This window comes from Camelus bactrianus, chromosome 3 (assembly GCF_048773025.1).
Source record: "Camelus bactrianus isolate YW-2024 breed Bactrian camel chromosome 3, ASM4877302v1, whole genome shotgun sequence".
Taxonomy (NCBI): domain Eukaryota; kingdom Metazoa; phylum Chordata; class Mammalia; order Artiodactyla; family Camelidae; genus Camelus; species Camelus bactrianus.
Genome location: NC_133541.1, coordinates 36583615 through 36607972, shown reverse-complemented (window position 1 = coordinate 36607972; position 24358 = coordinate 36583615). Strand labels below are relative to the sequence as shown.

At 40.4% G+C, this 24358-nt stretch overlaps 1 protein-coding gene and 1 non-coding gene across 2 annotated transcripts in view; one reads left to right on the top strand and one right to left on the bottom strand.

Moving 5' to 3' along the window:
* Positions 1-24358, top strand: part of ARL15 (ARF like GTPase 15) — a 372934-nt gene that overhangs the window by 125847 nt on the left and 222729 nt on the right. Inside the window, exons 2-3 of the mRNA XM_074358035.1 lie at positions 9777-9921; positions 21158-21217. Coding sequence (XP_074214136.1) covers positions 9777-9921; positions 21158-21217 — 205 coding nt within the window. The remainder of the gene's footprint in view (positions 1-9776; positions 9922-21157; positions 21218-24358) is intronic.
* Positions 3599-3674, bottom strand: TRNAN-AUU (transfer RNA asparagine (anticodon AUU)). Its single transcript is given in 2 exon segments — positions 3599-3634; positions 3638-3674. It is a non-coding gene; the product is annotated as a tRNA-Asn (tRNA).

Sequence of the window (24358 nt, the reverse complement as noted above, 5' to 3'; positions counted from 1 at the left end):
TTCTAGACTAGGAAACAGATATTGGTGAAGTAACTTCTTCAGATTGCAGTAGGGCTGGATTTTAAGCTTGTCTGACCATGCACTTAATCAAAGCCATGTACTTAATCCCTGGGGAGCTCACCCTACCATGTGGTGGATGCTGTGTCAGACACTCAGTTTCAAAAGTCAGGTCAGAAATGGAGCCTGCATTCAGGTGCTCCAAGTCCAGTGAGGGAAGATGGACTGTAAATCAGCTTTACTCGACAGCATGATGAGTGTTATGACGGTGGAACAGAAAAGGTGCTATGGAAGTTTGAAGGAGGTCATCTAAATCAGATGGAGGGTCACAGAAGTCTTCCTGGAAGAAATGGTCTTTGAGCTGTATTTGGAAGGATGACTAGGAGCCAGCCAGAGGGAGATAGTGGAGAATGATGGATAGGCAGAGGGTCAGCCCCTTTGATGACATGGGACCTGAAGGAGACCAGATCAGGAACTGCACATGGGTCTGTGTGTTTGGCTTGAGGGCCATGTATGTGGTGGGAAAATAAAAATTAAAGACAGAATAATTATAAATATTATATATTGTAATTATATTTATAAACTTTAAATATGGTTACTTTAAGTTTCACATGTTGAACCCTGGTTTAGGTGTTTTACAAACATTATGAACATTACCTCGTATAATCCCTCTAACAACCATCAGAGGCCAGAAGTGAAAGCAAAGGCCAGATCGTAAAGAACCTATCTGCTTAGATGAAGAGTTTGGACTTTATCCTGACAGCTGTGGGTGGCCATGAAAAGATTTTAAATCATGAGAATGACTTGATGTGTTTGAGGAAGATCATGGTTAACATTTTGGAGACTGGAGTTGGATAAGACCCAAGATAAGGACACCATTAGGAGAACAGACGGTGTGTTTTCCAGGAGATAGTGGTGATGCGCTGAGTGGAGGCTTCAGGGTTGGAGAGGAACAGGGAGACAGTAGAGACCAAGTTGGGCAGATTTACAGGAATTGGTCACTGAGAGGATATATAGGACTGAGCTCCATCTTCACAGAGCCTAAAGATTGTTAAGTGAAGAATGCTCTGTTGTCCCAAAATATGGAATGGGATTTCTACTGTTAGGGTCTAAAGAAAAACGACTTTAGTTTGATGTGTTTTCCTCTTAATCGTTCCAAGGTTCCCCATCTCCAATTCCAAAAGCACCAAGAGCAGAGAAAATATTCTTCGTTGGGATCTTTCCTGGGAGGTTTTTCGATGATCTGTAAACCCTCTTGAAGATCTACCAGGGGAGTTTAGCTCTTTTTAAATGTTTCCGTTCCCCAACTTTTCCTAAGCATATGAAACATAGAAAAAATACCATTGGTAAGGAATAGTAAAAGCATCTGTGTATTTTTATGCCCTACTTTCCATGTAGAAACATTCTATTCAGAAAGTGACCAAAAAAAGAGGTTCAGTACAAAATGTGTTCAGCTCTTTCACTTTCAACCAAGTTTGTGTTTTTTTTGCTCTTTAAGGGAAAAAAATATGGTCTGAAACTGACCCAGGTGAAGCCCTGATTTGGATATGTTTATGGATATGCATTTAGCTCAGTTCTCATTACAGACAGTCATGCCTGGGGAATTTGCTGCTAATTTTATTGGATAATTCTGTTGTTATAAAAATTAGATATTCCATCTAGCCATTATAAGAGAAAAATTACAACTTAAAAATAAGGAAGACATTTATTTTCTACTTAGCTTCCTTTTTGAGTTTCTTTGCTTTTATTTTAAAAAACAAAAAAACCTTAGCCCCCTGATCTGTTTCCAATGTGAAAAGACCTGAAATTTTGGATTGCTGAAATATAGGAGAATCTTGAATTAGAGACTCTTTCAAAGTAATTCCTAACTTTTAAAACCCCACTTTTGGATCATGTGGAAATATGCATAGCAGGACTCGTGAATGCCACTGATCAGGATGACTGATGCACAGACTGGGAGCCACGTGGGCCCCTGGTCTGGTTCAGCGCCGCGGCACTCTCTTCCATTCACAGTCTCAGATGTCTGCCCCTCTGCAAAGCCGTGAGGCCAATGTCTGTAGCTGCTAAGCATGAAATCCCCTGCTTCTGTTTGTTTCTTTTGTTGCCACGAGTTAATAGGGACAGAGACAGGAGACAGCCCAGAACAAAGCAGAAATAATGGAGTATTTCACCCCAAAAAGGAATGTGGATTGAGAAATACAAAGGGTAAGGCAAAGACAGACTTAGTATCCTGAGGCAGTGTGATGTATTGGCCAGAAGCCTCAGCTCTGGGACAGTTCTGGGCCAAAGCCTTCATCTGGGAGCTCGGAGCAACCTGCATGGCCGAAAGATTTGACCCATCTTCTGTAAAAACGATTGTTTTTCCCACTAGGGTCTTAAAGGGCCACAGGATTTTTCACCTTGAAAAGTGGATTGCTTTTGTTTACCTGGAGAAGTCATCTGCTGGGAGCTACCTATGATCCAGGGCCTCCTCACAGCACTCTGTCATCCTGCTGATTGTATCTGTCGCTCTAGGTGCCATTTTGAATTTGTATTCTTTTCACTTCTTTACAAGAACTGCTAGGTATGCCAAGACATCAGAGCATTTTTGAAATTCGGTTTTCTTCTTGCAGTTGGAAGGAAAAGATTACCTAAGAGCTTGCATGTTCACATAGACCATCTCCTTCACGTGGATTTCCAGTTTATTCTTGTATTTCTCCCACACTCTTCCTCAACACATTTTATTTTGTTTAGTACTTGTTTGTTTAGTTACTTTACTGAAGTATAATATACACACACCCATTTTAAAGGGGGAACATTTGAAGACTACTCCTTCAGAGATTTTTTCCTTCCTTATTTCCCATGCTTAGAATCAGAAATCTCTGCAGCTCGTGTGGGCTTCTCTTTATAGACAAGCTTTTTCCTTTCCAGAGGACAAAAATGGAAGACATTTCTCACAAACAGTGGGAAAGAGAAGCCAGTAGCACTTCAATATCCCCTTGCCTTCCATCCCAGCCAGACCCCCTCCTCTTTCCCTGATCCCTAAGTCAGCCTTGAAGGAACTCAGTTTCTGTCACTCTCATGGGAGAAAGATGCAGCTCATCCGCTTGGAATGAAAGGTGCTTCAGCCATAAACCGGACTGTACAGGCCAGGATACAACACCAAGATTTGCATCCTCCCCTTCCGCTGCCAGGCTGTGTCCAGTTACACAGGCAGGCTTATTAAAGCACTGCTCCCACCCCCTCGAGACAAGACCCCACTTCTGATGCTCCAGTCCCCGACTCTAGATGTGGCCGTCCTGAGGCTGAGAGGACATAGGTGAGACTCTGGAGCCGCACAGCCCTGGTTGGAGCCCCAGCTCTGTCCCTTACTACACAGGATGCTCCTAACGTTGCCTCTCTGTGATACACCCTCAGATGTTAGAGGCTTTTCATTCCTTGAGTAAATGACTGGATCCAGACTGCCAGAGTTCAAACCCTGGCTTCACTTTTTAAACAAGTCATTTAATTTCTTTGGGTCTCAGTTTCACCATATTTCTTTTCTTTTTCTTTTTTTTTTTTAAGTAAAGATCTTTTTCTGGGTGGGGGAGGTAACTAGGTTTGTTTGTTTGTTTATTTTTAATGGAGGTACTGGGGATTGAACCCGGGACCTCGTGCATGCTAATAAGCACACACTCTACCGCTGAGCTATACTCTCCCCAGTTTCCCCATCTTAAAATGAGAAGCACATAGTACTTTTCTCATTGGATTGTTCTGGAGAGTAAGTGAACTAACACACAAATCATTTAGATCTTGTACTCAGTGGTACTAACTGCCTTTGGTCTTATTTTTTGCATTAGTAGGAAACCGATTCCTTCGTCATGTCTCTTCCAGAGCTTAAGCAGCTCTTACAAGCCCTATCAACACATTTTGGTTGTATTTTCAAAGACAGACCCATATTTGAACAGTATAGACTTGGAAAATATTTTCTTTTAAATTTTGTAATTTTAGATATTTATACACTTAAAATTTTATTCAGTGAACATGTTTAATGTTAGAAAACATTCTAGAAATTCCTTTTAAAAACTTCTTTTTGTCATTGTGAGAATTGGTGAGGGTCAGAATGTGTAAGTGCCTAGTTTTGGCTTTGAAACCAAACTACCTAAGAAATATGTCCATCTCAAGTTATGGGTTAACTTTCTCTTGCTTTTAGATACCAACTGAGTTTTTGTGTATCTGACAAGTATTTATTGAGCACAGAGACAGGCCCTAGTTAGGGCTCCACGGAAAGACCTGGTCACTTGCCATAGGAAACCTCCAGTTTTTGTTTGGCGAGACCCTGATTTAAATAAGGAGGAGATAGTGTGGTGCTGGGGCAGTGACTGTAGCTGTGGGAAGTCCAGACGCTGACGGGGGAAAATTTTCCAGCCCCTCTACAGAGTTTCAATCAAACTGAAATCATGCACAGAATAAAATCATGTATTCATGATGAAAAACAGAGCATCAATTGAAACAAATGCCATGTCCCCAAAGGCTAGGGATTTAGCGAGACGGGGTGGTAGGAGATAACGGTCAACACAGGGGCCAGTGCCAGAGGGGGAGGATTTCGAGCAAGACTCTGTCTAGACTTGTGAATTGTACCTCAGCTCTGCTGCTCTGCGCTGGTGCCTGGCCACCCTTGGGAGCTGTAAAATTAAACTTTTTGAACCAATAATCAGACCAAGGATGAACATGTCTTGGGGTCATTGTTCATAATTCAATCATCTAATAATAATGCCAGTTAGGAAAGAATACATGGTGGCATAATATTAACTACAGTGCTTGAAGTGTGTGTAAAGGACCAAGCAGTGGAAGAAAGGAATCCATTCTCTCTGAGGAAATTGGAGACTTTCCAGAGGAGATGCCATCCGAGCAGAACTTTGAAAGGAATTTGCCAAGGAGAAAAGAGAGGGAAGAGCCTTTCCTTCTGAGTACAGGGAACCTGGGTGGCACAGAAACGTAAAGTGCTCAGTCTGAGGGACTGGAGCGTGATTTGGAGGGTAGTTGGGGTCATTGAGGTGGAGATGTAGAGAGAAGTGAGATATACTGTAAGTGCTTCATTACTGCTTTACAGCATCGATTTGTGGAGCAGTTATTCACTGAGTACTGCTGTCTACAGTGCTCTGCCAGACCTACCAGTGTCTGGCACTGTCTCCAGCAGAAATAGGGACATTAAGACAATCTTGCTGCCTTAGTACTAGACTATGAGACTGAAATACAAGTCCTCACTTTACCTTGCAATTTAATCTTTTGCTTACCTTTTCCCCAATACACATGGTCATCCTCCTTCAAGCAGAGATTCCTAAGGTTTTGCTTCTGCTTTTTGGCTAAGCCATCTTTCAGCTAAGGGTTCTACAATTTGTCCAAAGTCTACAACACAGAGTTACTACTGGTGATTCCAGTCTTGGCCCTCTCTCAAATCTTAGCACACCATTCCCTAACACCCACTTTTGATAGAAGCTTATGGATGCATGCTGGGAGAACCTTCCTGTATCCTCAAGTAATGAGAGATACGCTGAGTTCTTTTGGGAAGGAAAGTCATAACGGACCCCATGTGAAAAGAGCTATGAACTGAAGCAGTCTAGGCAACAGAGACCTTGACCTTGGTGGTCTTTTGCCATCCTCTCCTGGTCCCCATCGTTAGAATGCAGACTCACCCTGTTCTCTATTCCCTGCTGCAGGTGAAGGTTAACGGTTGTGTGTCTTTAGTGTCTTGGGTTGTACTGGAAGGGGCTGGTACATGTGGAGGCTGCTGTGGGCCGAGGGAAGGGAAGTAGCACACAGTCTGGGCTGCATGGTGGGCTGCCAGGCCCTTGCGCAGGAAAGCTAACAATCTTTTAAGATGCCTTAGGAAAATGAACATGCGCCTACCTGTATGGTACCCTTGTCATAGCATTAAGCATTCAGCTGATGCCTTATAACATCCTCCTAAGGAAAGGAGGTGGCTGAGAGTGTTAAAACGTTGCTGGTGAATGGTGGGGAGACTGAAGCATGGGTAGGTTTGTCGGCCTGCACAGAGTTATACAATGCCTCAGTGTCTGGCCTGGGAATGAAGCCTGAGTTTGCCGCTTGCTGTCAGGACAGCCGACGGCATTGTGTTTAGCATTGTACACCAGTGAAAAGGGCTTACTCTTAACAATGCATGAGCTGCTTTAGGAGACAGACACAATGAACTTTGGTACAGTATAGTCTAGAGGCCAAAATGAGTAATTTTAAGTAAATTGACTACGAGATCCGAAGCTTCATTAAGTTTTAAAATGAAAACCAAGTGAAAACTCTGTACAGTTTTTAGGAACTGACTCAAAACAAAATACTCCCATTTGAAGTAGCAGAGTTTTAAAAGTCTCATTTTGTGGGCTCAAAATCTGGTACTATTCCTGTTAACTGTAGGATTTATTTATTTCAGATACTCAGAGTCTGTGACTTAGGTGATCCTGCCTTATAGTAATTGTCAATCTAACCTTTATGCTTTTTATGTTCTGAAATGTCTTATTGCTGTAGCCTGTGGTTTTGAGGGGAGGGCTTTGCTATATTCAGATTTAGTTTGGATTCTTTCAGAATCATTGAAAATAGCCTGAAATTCAGAAAAGAGATTGAGGGGAGAGGGGAGGTGTCATGTGGTAGGTGTCTTTACCATCTGCATGGTTGGACCTATGGGGCTAGAGATGACGTCACTGGGGAGAAGATAGAGGTGAAAAAAGATGAGAGTGGAGTAGAATGTCACTGCTAAATTGCCTTTTACGTCAGAAGTGTCTTTGGTGACCTAGGATAAAATAACAGGTGATGCAGATATTAGTGGGCTTGGCTGCAGAGTTTTTACACTCTGGATTAAAAAAAAAAAAAGCATGAAGATGAAATTCTGGAGCTTTTCATCACAAGTATATTGAGTAATATTGCCATCTGAATAATTGAAACTGAATAATCAGTCACCTGCAATTTCATTTTCTATTTAAGATTGACGATAGTCTAAGCCAGGGCATTTGGGATGGTCTCTTTCCAGGAGCTAGTTCAGGGGAATTCTGGCAGATGAGCTGAGCATGAATGGGGGTATCCAGAGCAGGAACAGGGTATTTCCTCTCTTCCCAAAACAAAGATCAAAGCAGCCCAGTAAGAGAAACCACTCTGTGAGTGACTAGTGGTGGTGTCTGTCACAGTTGAACTTGGCAGAACCCTCCTTAGTGAAGAGCTACTAGCCAGTCTTTGAAAGAATACACACATACATCTGACTCTCAGAAAAGCTCTCATCATGAGTCCGGGAGACTTGTATCTTTTGTGGGTGAGGAAAAGTTTGCAAAGAGTCAGACAATAATCAGCCAGCCTTCTTACAAATCCCGGATGCGATGGATTGGCATCTAGAAGGCTTTTTATAGTTGTAAGTCATTAACCTTGTAGGAGAGGCAAAATGGTACTCAAGTTAGGCCAAAGAAGAGCAACAAATATGATGGAAGAGTGGGAGGGGCTGCTATATGAAGGCAGACTGAAATAATTAGGACTCCTCAGGCTTGAAAAGACTGAGAAGAAATATGATTAGAGTTTAATAAATCCATGAAGAATGTGTATTAGATGATCATAGAATTTACCAGAAGTAGACAGAGCCTCTTAAAAGACGAGAAAAAGTGAATTTAGGACAAAAAGAAACTCTAGCACACCAAAAAAGTAGGTCCTGCACATCAAAACCGTGCTTTTGGGAACTGGGCTAACTTCTGGCATTGAAGTGAAGTGAAAAAGTCAAGGATTTCTCTTATTTTAACACTATTTTCTTGAATCTTTATAGGGGGAGTGGGTGGCCAGAGAGAGCATGGATCAAGCTTCCTATTAGCCTTTTCGTTTTCTTTTTCTTTTCTTAGATTAAGTTTAAATGTCATTCATTCATCGTTCAGCAGTTATTCATTGAGGTTAGATTCTGTGCCATGTTCCCTGTGAAGCACTAAGGATACTGGGATGAAGATGGATAGATAAGGTTCCCACAATCTGGTGATGAATAAGAAACTGTAATAGTCTATGTATGAATTCACAGACTGTGAGAGCTTGACACGAATTGCTAATATACTCTTAGCATAAGAGCAGGCGGCCATGGGGAAGCGATGCTTTAGCTGAGACCTAAAAGCCAATGAGGCGTTCCCGACCTCATTGCCAAGAGTTGGGTTGGGGGAAGAGGGAACAGCATGTGTTGAGTGCCTTGAGGTGCAAGATGGTCAGCGTGACTGTAACTGGAGGTGGGGGAGTGAGAAGGAGAGTGAGAGGGGAGTCATGGGGGATGAGGCTGGAGGGGTGGGTAGAGCGGATGCTGGAGGGCCCTGTAGACCACGATGATCGTAATGGCAGCTACGTGGAGAATTGAGGGGGCATCAGTAAGTGGACTGGGACCCGTGGAAGGATGTTGGTGTTGTCCAGGTGATGGCAGCCTAGGCTGGAGAGGGGCAGACAGACTCTAGAGCTTTTCAGAGAGTGTAGGCACGGGACTTACTGACTAATGTAAGTGTGAGAAGTTGGGGAGAGAAATACTCAAGCTTGATTTATGAGAGTACGACAGCCAATCAAGGCTCAGATTTTACCTGAGTAAGAAGAATTAGCACAGGCTTTCTATAGGTCTCTTCTCTCGTGATCTCCAGATGAGCCAAAAGTCAGTAGGTCTGCCTCCCTCTCTACCTCCCTGCCTCCCTGTCTCCCTCTTTCTCTCTTGAACCTTTCAGGGCCTAAATACTTCAGTCTCTACAAGCTGGCACATGGATGGTTCCTCATAAATGGATGTCAAATAAGTTGAAAGACCAAAACCTACACAAGTGATTCCCTGTCTCCCAGATCCCCTGGTCTTTAACTCTTGCAGAGCAAACAACTGTTCATAGTACTCCGAGGTCAGTGGCCTGAAACAAAATTGAACAAAGATCAAGATGGCGGTGATAATATACAGGAACTCTATTTAATGAATTTCCAAAGTGTTTTATTTTGAAATAATATCAAAGTGTTGTGAGACGAGTGCAAGGACTTGCCTGTAGACTGTACTCAGCTTGTCCAGTCATGAACATTTTACCACATTGGCTTTATCTCACTTCTCACCATGTAGATGTGGTGATGGAGGTAGAGATTTAGAAATGCTCTTAGCCAGTTAATTTCAGGCATCAGGACCCTTCCCTTCTAAATACCTTACTTGTCTTTCCTCAGGACGATGATAATTTTTATGCCACCACAGGGCAGTGATTAAATTCAGGAAATTCAACCTTACACAATACTGTCCTTGCAGTCTGTCATATTTAGTCTGTGTTCAGCTGTCTCCTGTCATCCCAGCAACATAGGTTGTGATGTTTTTCCCCATCCAATCCAGGGTTCAATCCAGAAGACGTTGCATTCATTATGTCTCTTGAGTCTTCTTACCCTGGAACTATTCCTCAGTCTTTCTTTGACTTTTAAGACTTGGAGATTTTAGAGGAGAGCAGACCAATTGTCCTGCAGAATCCTCCTCAGAATGGTGGTGTCTAATTTCCTCCTGCTTGGATTTGGGTGGTGTGCTTGGGGCAAGAGAGCCACGTGATGAGTTGGTGCCCCTTGCAATGTCCCCATCACCGTGGGAGGGGAGCTGGGAAGTCTGCATGTGTCTCACTCCTTGGATGTTAACCCTGATCACCTGGGCAAGGCGGTCTGGTTCTCTCCACTCTATAAAGTCCCCTTTCCTCCTTTGAGTGAAGCTGTTATTTAATTGTTTCCCCAAACATAGTCATTTTGAATGTTACCCAGTTGTGCATGCAGTCTTGTTTGAAAGAGCTGTGTCTCCCCTCTCTTGGCAGTGTTTTCGAGCCCTCTGCTGCAAGGGACCGCCGCCAGCACGCCCAGAGTATGACCTTGTCTGCATAGGCCTCACGGGCTCTGGCAAGACCAGCTTGCTGTCCAAGCTGTGCAGTGAGAGCCCCGACAGCGTCGTGTCGACTACAGGTGGGTACCAGCCCAGGTCCTCGCCCTCGTCTTCGTTGCCCCCAAGACACTTTTGTTTCCTCTGCTGTCGGTGGGATCCCCTCATTTCACTGAAATGCTTCACAGTTTATTATGTGTTTTTAGACCCTCTGATTCTCAACCTAGACATAAGAGAGGCTTTAATAGCATCAAATTGCTGTACCCTCTGTCCTTCTAGTTGGTCGTTTAAGTGCCACTGCATGAGTCAGGCTCAGGAGAATGTTGGTAGAAAGTAACCCTGAAACCTGGAATTCGAGTACTCTGCCAGAGTGGGTTCATCTCAGGCCCCCTGAGTGTCCTTCTGCCTTGAAGCGTCACCCTGGCCTCCTCCTGTTGGTCACGCGCGCCCTACGTGGTACAGATGATAGAGTCTGAATCTTCTCTCCTCAGCATTTGCATCCGGAGCATGGTGGGTGCAGGGACCGTTGATCAGGTGTACCATGTTATTACCTGAGGTGACTGAAAAAAGTCAGTCTGGGCAGTGGCTCTCAATCAAGGGAGATTTTGCTCCCCTGGGGACACTTGGCCATGTCTGGAGACACTTTGGTCATTACAGCTGGGGGAAGGTGCTACTGACTTCTTTTAGGTGGAGACCAGGGATGCTGCTCAGATCCTGCAGTGCATCTGCCGGGTCCCCACTGTAAGTAATGATCCAGCCCAAAATATCAAAGTGCTCCAGAGAGCTTTTGTCACTCCCCAGCACTTGCTCTTTTTCTTCTGAAAAGTGAAGCAGTAAAGACAGGTGTTAATTAGAGAAAACAACGGAAGAATAATTGTAGGAGATGAAAACCAGAGCTGCTGTGGGATAACCAACAGGGAAGGAGTGGGGTCAAGACAGTGTCTGGGAAAGTTAAAAAGGTTATTGATTCAGCCAGATTTTTTTTGAGCACCTACTGTGTGCTAGGTCCAGTGTTAACAACTGGAGATAAGCAGTGATCCCAGCATTCCTGGAGACTCAGTCTATCAGCCACATAGACATTAAGTTCATGTCCAGAAATACATGAAGGAAGAGGAATGATCAGTTTTCCTTGGAAGAGGGAAGGGAAGGATGATGCCCGATGGAGTTTTCTACATTGGATCTTGAGGACAAGCAAGCCTGGCAGACAAGCAGGAGCAAGAGGCTGAGCTGGGAGAAGAAGGGATTTGGGGGCAGAGGGAGAGCTTGTGGCAAGGCAGGGGCTCAGACTGCTACCTCTGGGAACCACACTTCCGTGTGGCTGCAGTGCATAGTTACTAGAATGCCAGGCGTCAAATCACAAGACATAGGCAGTGGCCAAATCTTGGCAATCCTTTTATACCACACTCAAGAACTTGAGCTTTGTCTGTAGATAGTGCAGACATCAGAGTGTTTTAAGGAAGCAGAAACTGTATGATCTAATGCCATTTGGGAAGCATCACACTAGCCATGATGTGGAGGCTGAATTGTGGGACCCACTGTTAGCCATTAACTAAGGCAGTGACGGTGGTGGGTGGGAGGGAGAGAGGAGGGAATAGAATGGATGTTTATTTGAGGGCTAGGATTGACAGAGCTTGGTGGCCAGTTGGGTTTGGAGGGTGAGAAAGAGAAAGAAGCCAAGGGTGATTCAAGACCTGGCTTGGGTGGAGGGTGGATGATGGAACCATTAACTAGGATTTCCTAATAAGAAGGAAGAATATCGATGACCAAGAGCCTTACATCATTTCAGGTCACGTTTTGCCACCAAATAAGTTCTGGGAAACGTGCAGGCTTTGAAAGCTTTCCAGAAGTTAGAATTGTAGGTAAGAAATTGTGTACCTGTGAAGAAACAGAGACTTAGCTTGATTAAAGGATAAGGAAAGAGTTAGGAGTTCACGATGACTTTGGAGACCACAGTGAGGATGAGCAGGGCTCAAGTGTGTCCTGTTGCATGAAGCCGTTTCTAAGTACCGTCCTTTCCCCTGGAGGGAACTGACCACTCCCTGTTCCCCCACTGTGCAGTGTCTGTCTCTCTCCCATTTAGTGCCTGCAACACTGCTGACACGCCTGCCTCCCCAGCCTGGAGTGTAGGCGCCTAAGGGCAGATAGAGCATCTTATTTAGCTTTCTGTATGCAGATCCCGGCACAAGGTTTGGAGGTAGTTAAGATGCTTGTTGAGTGAATAGGCAGACCGCAGTAAATGGAATCGGTGTGTTTTTACATAAAATACCATACCTCTGTGAACCTCATAACAGCCTTATATGGTAGGTAAGATTCTTTTTCCACATTCTGTCTTTAAATCATTTGAGGCTCAAAGGTATGGTGATATGGCTTTGGTCACCCAGCTAGTGACAGAGGTGGGATGGCAGTTCAGGCCTTCAGATGAAGGTGAGTGGTACCCAAGACTTAGGATTTCTGATGGAAGTATTATTTTCTGGTTGCTTGTAAAATTGTGGATGTCTTTTGAGGAATGCATTAGGTTATTATGTAGACTTCATTAACTGAACAATTCTTGTAAAACAAAATAACTTCCCCCAAAAATGTACGAGTAATACAGGTATACATTCTCCACTTACCAGAGGTGTAAGCAAGAAGTAGTATTGCTTGGGCACAGTTTTGAATTACACTGTAGAAAGTTATCTGTAAATAACTTTACAATTTATTATTTGTAAATTACAATATGTTTTTTTTTTTCCAGTTTTTTAATGTTTCCCTTTTACGGGAACCAGTTGTACCATTTTCTGATGAATTAGATACTAAATTGGCGAACATTTTGAACATTGAGCCTTCTGTGAGTTGTCTTTATTCTGAAACAGGCCCAGTGCCTTTTTGCAGGCCTCTTTGGAGGTCTCAGCCATCAAGAAGTTTACACCTGGGTTAGGATTCTAATGATAAACAGCTTACACTTACTGAACATTTAATATATGCCAGGTGCTGAGACAGAATATGATACATGCTCTACTTGATGGTGTAAAAATGAAAATTTTAAGAGTGATCATTTCTCATCTGGGGGATCAAAGAAGACCTCGTCTGAGTAGGGCCTCGTATGATGGGTAGGAGCTAAGCAGAGACGAATGGGGGGTGGAGAGTAAGGATGGAAAGTGCAGAGTGTGTCTGGAGGAATGTTAGTGATCTTACTGGGTGGGAGCCCACGATGCGGAGGTGTGGGAAGTGTTGTGACCCAAGGCTGGAGACTAGAGAAGCTGTTGGGAGAAACAGTAGTGTGGAGAGCTGATCCAGCAGGAACCATGGGAGTGGGGCATTAGAGGCAGATGTGGTTGATCCCCTAAGAGTGACAGTGATACTGGCAGATAGTGAAGAAATGGAAAGAAATAGGACTTCAGTTTCTAGCCTCGTGATTGAGTGAATTATAAAAAGAGAGGAGAACATGATGGACAGTTTGAAGATAAATGATAATGAGTTCAGTTTGGGACATGCTAATTCTGAGATATTGGCAGGACTTCCAACAATGATCCAAATGCCAAAAGGCATGCTGACTAGAGAGAGTTTGTAGCTAGAGATCTAGATTTGAGAGACAACTGAACTGTGGATTGCTGTGAGATTGTTGAGGGTTGATGGGCAGAGAGGGAGGAAAAGAGTACTAAGCACCAACTATATTTCACTCATTCCTTCAGCATTTATTGAATGCCCGTTACATGACTGCCGCTGATACAGTCACTGAGGCTGCATCAGTGAGCAAAGCAAACAAATACCCCTGCCATTTGGAGCTTCCGTTGTAGCATCTGCACTAGATAAGGAATCTAAACCAGTCAGTTGTATACAGGATCATAGAAGTCCAATGGGACCAAGAGCTCAAAAGAACCAGAGTTAAGTAATATAAACCAAAGCCAAAAATCTGAGAGAGGGCCATTGGATGTGTTGACAGTATGGTCATTAATGATCAAAAGTGCAACAGTTTCAGAAGAGTGTTGGGGTAGAAACTAACATGAAACATGAGAGGGCGGTGGGCAAGCAGGAAATGAGGTATAGACTGTCCTTTTCACTCTTTGGCCCCTTGGCTAAGATTGCACATAGATTCCTCTCTTAAGAAGGTAGTCTGAAACTGAGAAAGCAGTGGCAAGGGAGTTTAGTTTTGCAAGGGAAGGTGCCACATGAGCATGCTAGTGGACAGGCATGTAAGGGTGGTGATCAGGGGAGAAGGAAACATCAAAGACATTAAGTAGAGGGCAGGGAGTGCAAGAATGAGTAAAGACTTCTGATTCTGGTCAAGACAGAGGAGCTAAAACTGGCTTAACCTCCCATCTGATATAACAACAACAACAACAACAACAACAACAACAACAACAATAAAACCAGACAAAATATATGAAATGGTTTTCAAAAAATTGAATATCAAGCATCAAGGGTTAGTCATCCCTGAGAGATGAGAAACAAATGAGTTGAGCCCCACAGTCGCCTCAGCTTACTGCCTGGAGAGCATTCCCAGGCCAAGGCACAGGTCCAGGGGGAACCAAAGTGGAGCTCAGTGGACTCCTTGCATTGGGGAGATGGAGCTGAGAGTTGGCGAGATTCGTGCAGTTCCAGAGGAGAGAGAGCTGGACAGAGAGAAAACCCTAGAGATCTGCACAGGGTCTGCATTGTATCCATCAAAGCATTCAGTGTCTGCACATGAGGAAACTATTCAAAACTAGGGAAGTGACCATAGGTTGGAAAACATATACGGTCTTCTGGAGAGGAAAATTAACATGCAAAACTATGCTTTAGTTTTGAATTGAAAACTGGAAAAGAACATGCAAAAATAACAATGGGCTTTCTTAGTATGGTTGAATTATGTGTGAAATTTTATTCTCTTATTTCTCTATTTTATAATGTTTTGATTATATCAATCCAATTAAGAATGAAATATTTGTTGGAAGAGTTTGGAACAGTTGAAAAGGTAATATACCTTGAGAATTGGTTTCTTAAAGTGGAAACATATCACAAGAAAGGTATGTCCATCCAATTCAGCAAGGCAAGAATGCCTGCTTTTTCTTCAGAAGTAAAGGGAATTCAAACTTTATTGGATTGTTAACTTCAGCAATCTTTTACTTTGACATAATTTTTAAAAGATACTTAAATTGTCAAAACTCAAAGGGCCAAGAAAATCCTGCAAAGAGCAGGTCCTGCTGGTAGAGAAAAAAAATTGAGTAGCTTACACATTGGTCTAGAAACAAAAGTGAACTTTGTCCAGAGTGAATTCCTTGACTGTATCTGCACAAAGAATTTGTTGATAAAAGGGGTTGTTAACCTGTAGATTACACAACATTCTCTATTTTTCTTTTTAAACCAGAGGAATGGAATCTAAAAGTTTAGGATAATATATTGATGTAACATGGAGAATAACCTAGAGAAAACGGAACACTTGAAATTGAAAAAGGTTGAAAATCTCTTCTCGGGATATGTATTATTATACTTGAAAATTTGTCAAGCTGCATGTCATTTAGTTAAAATAGAAAACAATTATGATAATTTGAAAGAAATACAGGAAAAGTTCATGAAAATGTGACCAAGATGTTTTAATAACTTTAGTATTAGCTGCATATGTGTTAAAAGAAATGAGTTAAAAAGTTAAATTTTGGTATCTGCTGAAGGGTTGTGTTTTATAAACGCTGGTAGATTAAATTTCCTTTTATGATGTTGAAATCATATTTAGAAGAATTTCACTAGACCGTTATCCAAACATCACAAAACTACCATGGTGTAAATTGTATCCTTGGTCCAAGTCACGGCCACCAGATCGATGGAATGTCTTTCTCTTAAGCCCATTGTTAGAGTGACCCAGGAACTTCGGAAGCGCACACCAAGCACCTGTGTACCTGTGTGCAGACTTGTTTGTGTGTTGTCGGTGGTGGGGGAGGTTGGAGGATGGCCTGTAGGTCCAAGCAAAATACTCATGTGTTCCACACAATGAATAAAAATAGACTAACCTCCCTCTCAAACCTAATTTTGTTACTATTCCAGTAATTCTTTCCCTGAATAAAAAATTTCAAATCCATCTCCCTTGTATCACAGGCTTTGTTGGATTTGAGGACTAAAAGACAAAAACTGAAAGTCTATGCAAACAATTATTTCCCCAAAGAGTTACTAAGTCATATATTTATTAAAATTTGTGGGGTTAAATCTTAGGGGAGGTTTCAGTCTTACTAATGTAGCTTAAATAGGCCAGGAAAAAATGACTATGTAACTTAGGCCTTAGCCATCAGATTGTTTGAATGGAGTCGGGAGACCTATTCATGAGGCCTTCAGCCAAATATTCGAGGCCATTGACAATTGACTTAGTTGTTACTGTTACTTCCTCCTCCTGGTTAAATATAAATAATGGACCCCTAATGTTAGAGGAAACTTTAAGAAGCTAATCTAGTCCACTTATTTTGCAGATGAGGGATTCAAGGTCTGGAAAAAATAAGTGGCTAGTGAGTCTAAGAGGTGTGGCTAGGACTTCTAGGTGTGTCCTTGTCACTTCAGCACACTGACTCCCTGTGAAGAGCACCAGAGGATGCTTATTTTTTCAAAGAAGCAACAGAGTGAGCACACTGTTATGGCTGAGTCAGTTGGACATTTTCCCTCTGCTCCTGAGTTCTTGGCTTTATTAATAATATCTGTAAAAAAGTACTCTCCTAACTCATACTATTATTTTTATTCCATTTATTCCATTAATAAGGCAATGTAGTATAGACCTGAGAACACTTAGGTTGGTTCTTTGGAATGTTTATACATAGGAGGGAAAATAAACTGATGGGTTTACTAGGCAAGTGTGTATTTTTCCAATCTGCTCCTCTAGTGTTTAGGTTCAAAACTGGACAAAATAGTGTAAGCTCTCAGCTGGTTGGTATACGGAGGAAGGACTATAGTGTGGAGCTCTGGTGGACTCTGGTGAGGAGACCTGAGTTCAAGTTTAAATATAGCACTTAGTCCTTTGGGCCAAGCACTTAACCTTTCTAGACTTGACTTTCTTCCTGGAACGGTAGTTACAGACACTTAAGGATTGTCATGACAGGTAAATTCAGAAATACAGTCGTCCCTTGGAATCTTAGGGGAATTTGGTTCCATGACTACCCCCCCTCCAGCGGATGTCAAAATTCCATCATGCTTTATGTAAAAATATAGTATTTGCATGTAACCTATACACATCCTCCTGTATGCTTCACATCATCTCTAGATTACAGATAATACCTAATAGAATGTAAATACAATGTCAGTGGTGGCCTCTGCACAGCAAATTCGAGTTTTGCTTCTTGGAATTTCTGGAAATTTTTTCCCAAATATTTTCAATCTGCAGTTGGTTAAATCTATGGATGCAGAACTCTCAGATATGGAGGGCTGACTATAAATATAAACCCTTAGCATAGATCTTTAAACACGTATTGAGATCCTAGTATGACCTAGCAATGGCATACAAGATACACTATACACTGTTTCTCCATTTTGAATCCTTGCAGTCTAGCCAATATGTAAAACATAAAACAAATAAACCGATATGTAATTAGCCCTATGAAAGTCACGTGGGAGAAATACTGAGTGCTAGAAGCACATGGATCCTATTTCAGGACAACCAGAGAAAGCTTGCCGGACAAAGTGAAGTTAAAACACCACCTGAAGGCTGAAGAGTTTGCCAGAAGGGTAAAGAACACACACTTCTGGAGCAGTATGTGCAAAGGCCCTCAGATGGAAGGAACATCTCTTGTTTTAGGAACTGAAGGATATAAAGGAGAGGGAGATGGTACAGAATAAGCCTAACAAAGGAAAGAAATACTAGACTATGTAGGGCCTTTTTAGGTGTTTCCAAATATATCATGAGGAGTGAGAAGCTATCAGACCCTTTTGACTGGGGGAGTGATGTGAACAGGAGTGCATTTCAGGAGGATCACTTATGCTCAGGTGGTGAGGTGATGGAGGAGGCAGGTGCAGAGTTTAGTTAGGAGGTTCTTGGAATTGTTGAGGTGGTGGTGGTGGTGGGGCTTGACCATTGTTGTGCTGTGAGGATGGAGAGAAGTAGGTGTGTTGGAGAACTGCTGAGCAGATGAATAGGCTTTGGTGATTGGTTGATTGATTGACTGAGAAGGAAAGAAGTGTTAAAGAAGACCACAAATATTTAGTCTATAGAAGTCCTCAATAAATGTTTGTTGTTAATTGCTACCTCAGCAACTCTTATTTTTACTACTGCTTTCAGAGTATATCTGATCTTGAGGACACACATGATTTTGATTGGGAGAAAGCTTCCAGTGGTCATTCGATGACCATCAGTATTCTGGATTTTTAGTTTTATTTATTTAAAAAAAAAAAACTTTACAGCACTGAATGTGCTGTAAAGATGAGGGATCTGAGGGACAGAGGAATTAAGTAACTTGCTTAAAATCAGACAGTTACTAATGGTAGAGCCAGAATTTGAACCCAGACATTCTTGCTTTAGAGCCCAGGCAAGCCAGTGGCTTTTATTCCTCAAAGCAACCCTTTGAGAAAGGAATTTGGATGGATTGACCTTAGTAACACTACCAAATAGTAACTTCCCTTTTTGACCTCATCCAACTCAATGCAAAGGAATAAGATATAGCTGATCTGATAGTTGCCTTTCTTGATTGCCCTTCTGGTGAACTGAAAATGTGTCTTTAAATTTTAATTCTTTTTAATCCTTTCAAACATTTGCAGTGACTGAAATAGGGAAATACTCTCTTACATCAATAGTACATTCTCTTATTTGCTGAACTGATAGTCTAGGCTTCGCCCTCCAAACATTAATTACCACAGCTATATTGTAAAAATAATACAAACACAGCAGAATGGAGGACTGTATATACCTTTGCAGTATAAATCTAGCCACACGTGTTCTGTGTGCAAAGAAAACATTTATGAGTATTCTGCAGAAACATTTATATGCCTATAAATAACTTTGCTAGGTTACTTTACTTAGAGTGAACATGTGAGGACATTTTTGTAGTCAATTTATTACGGAGTCTGTGCAAGGATTAAAGATGGTAACCGTTATATAATCTGCCTTGTGGATTAATAAATTACAAAAGTTGTATTTTGCATATGGGTGTGGCTATTTCCGGAAGGCTATTAATTCCCTCTGGGTGCCTGCATATTGTCAGCTTTCAAGAATCAAAGCAGATTAAACACTGCTGGTATGCTCCATAACTGTTTCTTTTTCGAAGCTGGGGTCTGTCCCATTTCTCTGGAAAATTCATCCTTGGGTTGTCCTGAACATAATCACTGAAAGACTGTTCAGCACATGCATAGGGTTTTCATTTTAAACATTTCACAATCATTGCCTTTTAATCCGTATTAAGCGCCCCTGTGAGGTAGGTATATACATTCAAGCATTCAAGTCTCCTGTAGGAAGATTTCAGTGCTAGCAGGAGTATTGTGATTGGCACTGAGTTTCCTTGATTTCCCAGAGGCCAGACACCTGGAGAGGCTTTCTTGCAGGCTCAGGTATGTGCCTGTTTTTCAGTCACAGGGAGCCACCTCCTGCTCCTCCTGCTTTACTAAGATTCAGTGACTGCATGTACCGTTAACCAAAATGCTATACTGACTCTGTCAGTCTGCATTAAACCCACGCAGGAAGGGTATGTTTTGGAAGATTCTTAGAGAGCCCGATGAACATTTACATTCTGTACAACAAACTTCAAGTGTTTATACTTTCATCACTCCTACAAAGGTACTTTTCACTCAGTGGTAACATTTACAGCTCCAACTAAGTACTTTGATTAATAAACAAGCACCAGAATTTCTGTCCTATGAATCTGTAATATATTCAGGCAGAAGATATACATTATCTCGTCCTTATAACAACTTTGTGACGTAGATACATACTATCATACCCACTTTACAGAGGGTGAAACCCAAAGGTGATAGGTTGCCCAGTCACAGAGCTTATTAAAACCTAGTTCTTTCCGACTCCAAAGTCACTCTTTAACCATTACATGGTATTCACTTTCTTAATTAGAAGGTAATATATAGAATCTTAAAGTTCTAGGACAGTATACAACAAAGGAATAGTAATAATAGGGTGGAATATAATAAGGCACCTATTGACTTGCTATTTTATAAAGTAAAGCAAAAACCATGTAAATGAATTGTTCTTATACACATTGTACTTAACATTTTTTTACCTTTCTAGGCACTCATCATATCTTCAAATGAAAGATTTGTATGTTTTCCCCTTTATTCTGTTGGTAATCTTGAAAAGAGGACTGTACCTTATTTATCTTGTATTGAATAATGCTTAAAATTTTAAATTGATTGGGTGCTCAGAAATTACTGAATAAATTTTTTAAAATTAGTAGGGCTTTTAACTTAAAAAGAAGTACATGTATGTGCAAAAAATTCAAATGACAAAAGAATCTCTCTCTTGTTTTGACCTCCAGATACCCAGTTCTCCCGACAGTCATTATGTGTTCTAGTTTCTTGTGGATCTTTTCAGAAATATTTAGTGTATATATTGGTTTGTGTGTCTATGTAAAGTTAAATGCACAGTCACATATGTTAGAACTGAATTGATTGACTTAGACGATGATAATTATGTCCTAAATACAGAGTTAATCATAACGCTGCACTCTAAATATACTTTTATAATAGAAGTCATTTATTACATGCATTATAAAATGTATAGATAATTATGATTATACTTTTAAGAAAAAAATTATGTATGACTTTAACCATGTCCTTAAAAGAAAATGGTAACAAATACTATGTAATTCCAGTATGAGATGGTTATAATTCAGATACCTTAGTCTCTATGCTGAGTTATATGTGAAGGAAAATTAACTTTAGGAATTAGACACAAAGGTCCTGGTAGATTTAATATTTTCTTTAAGTTTTCTTGATACTTCCGAGTGTCTTTCTCACAACTGATAAAATTTACAAGTGACATTATATATTAAAAAGTGAGGTAATATTTTGAAGAAAAGGGTTTTATTTTGCTGTAACATACAACTAGGTTTTGCTTAGTGGTAGAAGATAATATTGGATTATCAATTTATCTCAAAAATTATGTTTCTGGTGTAAATATGAGCTATAGAAAGTAAACATGAGCTTTTTTAATCTGCCTTAAAAAATGATTTGAGCATCTTACACATTTTTTATTTTTCTTCTTTTTTTCTTTTGCAGGGTGAAGGTATTAGGTTTATTTGGTTTTTCAGTGAAGGTACTGGGGATTGAACCCAGGACCTTGTGTATGCTAAGCATGCACTTTACTACCAAGCTATACCCTCCCTCCTTGAGCATCTTACACATTTTTAAAAGTTAAGTTGCTAATTCTTTGTTTTTGTTTTCTAATTTTAGGTTTTAGTATAAAAGCAGTGCCATTCCAGAATGCCATCTTGAATGTAAAAGAACTTGGAGGTATATCATTTAAAATTATTTCTATGACTGGCTTTAACTTTTACTAAGCTCATATTACTGTGTTACATATAATTAAGACATAACGATGACGTATTATTCTAGAACGTGATTCAGTTTTACCTTTTTTCTTGATAACACTTCCTAGAAATATTTCCCTCTCTATATGTTTCAAAGGTTGTTGAAGAGTTGTAAGTAATATAAACGTTGCTTTCTTTTGTGTGAATTAAAGAACTACACTATTGGTGCCATTTCATACACTATATTCTTTTGGTTTTACTTGTTGAGTGAATTTTAGTCTTAGTGAAAAATATGAAGAGAGTTTTCATATAATCTTAGAAAAATAAGCTATATATTATGCAGGGCAAAGAACTGTATTTTAGAGCAGTTTGTAGTCATACTGAAGGTTTTCTTATATTAGATTTTTTCAGAATGCGTTTGTTCCTATAATCTTTGCCAATGGGCTCTTTGCTGGGCAAGCACATTTATTGGATAGGCTGCTCCCCATACTATACATCACTCTGTCCTTACATTCTCTGTCTGGGATTTTTTTTTTTTTTTTTTTTTTTTGGTTGTGTTTTATGTCAGTAACCCATGTAACCCATGTAAATAGGTTAACAAAGAATTCAGTCAATTCACTGAACCTACTCAAGTCTCTAATGGCCCAGGAAAATAGTGAGTGCTCTGGAGTGCAGTGTAATATTGGTGAGTTTAATGACTTAGAAGAAAGTTCTCATCTATCTCTTTAATCGCTTTGTGATATTGCCCTCAACCTGCCCCCCCCTTTTTTTTTGTAAAAAGCTCATTCTGTGACCTGTTTTTAGACTGATGAAATGGGAACACAAAACTTATGCCATTCTAATAGTGTTTGATCCCTTCTAATTTTTCTCTAAGAATGTATTAGCTGATCTTTTCAGGTGCATGTTTTAAAGAGCTGTACGTAGGACGAACATACTTCTGTCAGTCTGTTTTATAGCCACCTTTGACTTTTATATGATTAATATTTAAAATCAACCATGACTGATAAATTCTGGTTTTCCTTTGACATTTGGTTTTGTCGTTTTGACTACAAAAATTATAAAACATGAATGTTCTTGTAATAGAATAACTTTTCTATGCAAGAATTTTAAGACAGTTCTTTTAGGTCGAGTATTTTAGTATTACTTTGTGGCTTCTGTTGACTCTTTGCTTCTCTATTAAAATCAGAGGACATAGAGTAAGAATCCATGGAATCAAAATGAATGGTTTGAGAATTCTGTTGTTTTAAAATATGATAATTAGTAAGTCTATTATTACTAGGCTAGATGCAGAATTCTTTTTGAATACCATCCAGGTGTATGAAGCTGTTGATTAATTGGTAAAATGTTTATTATTGATGTTTAATTGGATGATATAAGTAATAAATGATTAATGAATGTATCTGGACAATTAGGAAAAGTGAATACATCAAGGAATTTATTATAATCTTGACTCTGTGCCATTGAAATTCAGTACAATTCAAAAGATCAAATTAGAGGACAGGAATGTTTAAGGTAGGAAGCTGTCTGTTCCCAAACAAGGTTTAATTTTGCTGAAAGAACTGTGTGTGCTCTGACAGTTGCTGAAATGTAAATAGGTTAACAAAGAATTCGGTCAGTTCAGGAAATTACAATGAAGAAGATACGATAGAGTTTGGTAGTAATGCTTTAGTTTGTTCCTGCTTGGTGATGAGGTTGAGAGATGTAAGTAAAAGATGGAGCTTCAAGGATTGGAATCAGTATATTAGGTGAAGTGCAATCCTTGATTTTTCACTCACTAATTCCTTTATTCAAATATTTTTTGAAGACCTACTCTGTGTGGAGTGGGACTGAGCATTAGGTCACATCTCAGCCAAGAATGTGTGAAAAGTAGGTTAACACATGTAGAGAGTGTAGCTTTCCTAGGATTTAGAGTAAATCTTATATACCAAGAGGCTCATCCTAACAAAAAGTATGTGGCATTTAGGGAGAATTATGACCTCCTAAAATCAAATGGTTTGAGAGGAGGTTGCTTGACCCAAAGATTTTTAAGTTCAAGAGGAAAGAATTAAGTGTCTTAAGTTCAATATATGCAGATATGAAACCATTATTCACCAATAGAGATATATTCAGAAGACAGGTGAGTCAGAGTTCAATCAGATTGTCAATCCAGGGGAAAATTCTGAAATCAAGGGAGAAACTCAAGAAATTAGGTGTAAAGATAGGCAGATACTAAGAGCCCAAATGGCACTGAAGTGCAGAATTCTCAAGAAGTTCTGCACATCCTATGGTTAATTCAGGAGATTGGCATGACCCCTGTTCCTTCCCACTAATTCCTTCCTCTGCTCTTTCAAGATATTTCCGAGGCTCTCCATCACCCACTTCCCAACCTTAAGTTCAATTTCTCACTTCTTCAAAATAGGAAGAGGCATGACCTTGTGTTCCTTATCAAGTAAGAAGAAATGGCACAGGATGAAATAACAATGACTAATGGAGTTAAATTAAATGAAAGTCACTTTTGGTAGATCTTAACAGGCTTAATGTCTCTGCACACACACTGATAGATGCTTGTGTGTGTATATGTGTATCCTGCATAATTTATATGTTATATATATGTACATAATTCTGTGTTCTTATCAGTCTTCTCTTTTAATGAGTTTTCCTTACAACTTCCACTTAAAAATTCCTATAAATCTCATTCACATCAATTTTTCTCATATGGTCTTTTCCTACTGTTCATGCAGTCACTCTAGTGCAAGTTTATGTATGTCAAGCAGGATTTTAGGAGCTGGGAATAAAAGAGATTTAGAACACATCTTGTCTTCAAGGGACTCATGGTTCAGTGATGGAGACCTTCATGAAAACAAATATTTGATGTTAATGAAATTTTTGAAAATAATGAAATTAAGTGGGGGTAAATATAAGATAAGGGATGACACAAAGATAGACCTAGTCCAGCCTGGTGGTATGATGGGTGAGTCCTGTCTCACTCTTTTGAGAGTGTCTTGCTCTCCTCAGCTTACCTGTCATACCCATCAGGCTGTACCAATTATACTTACGTAAATTGGAACTCTGAAATTTCTTCTGTCTTCTCTTCCCGCACATTCTCATTTAATCTTTGCAATTTGATGCCCAGAGAATAGATGCT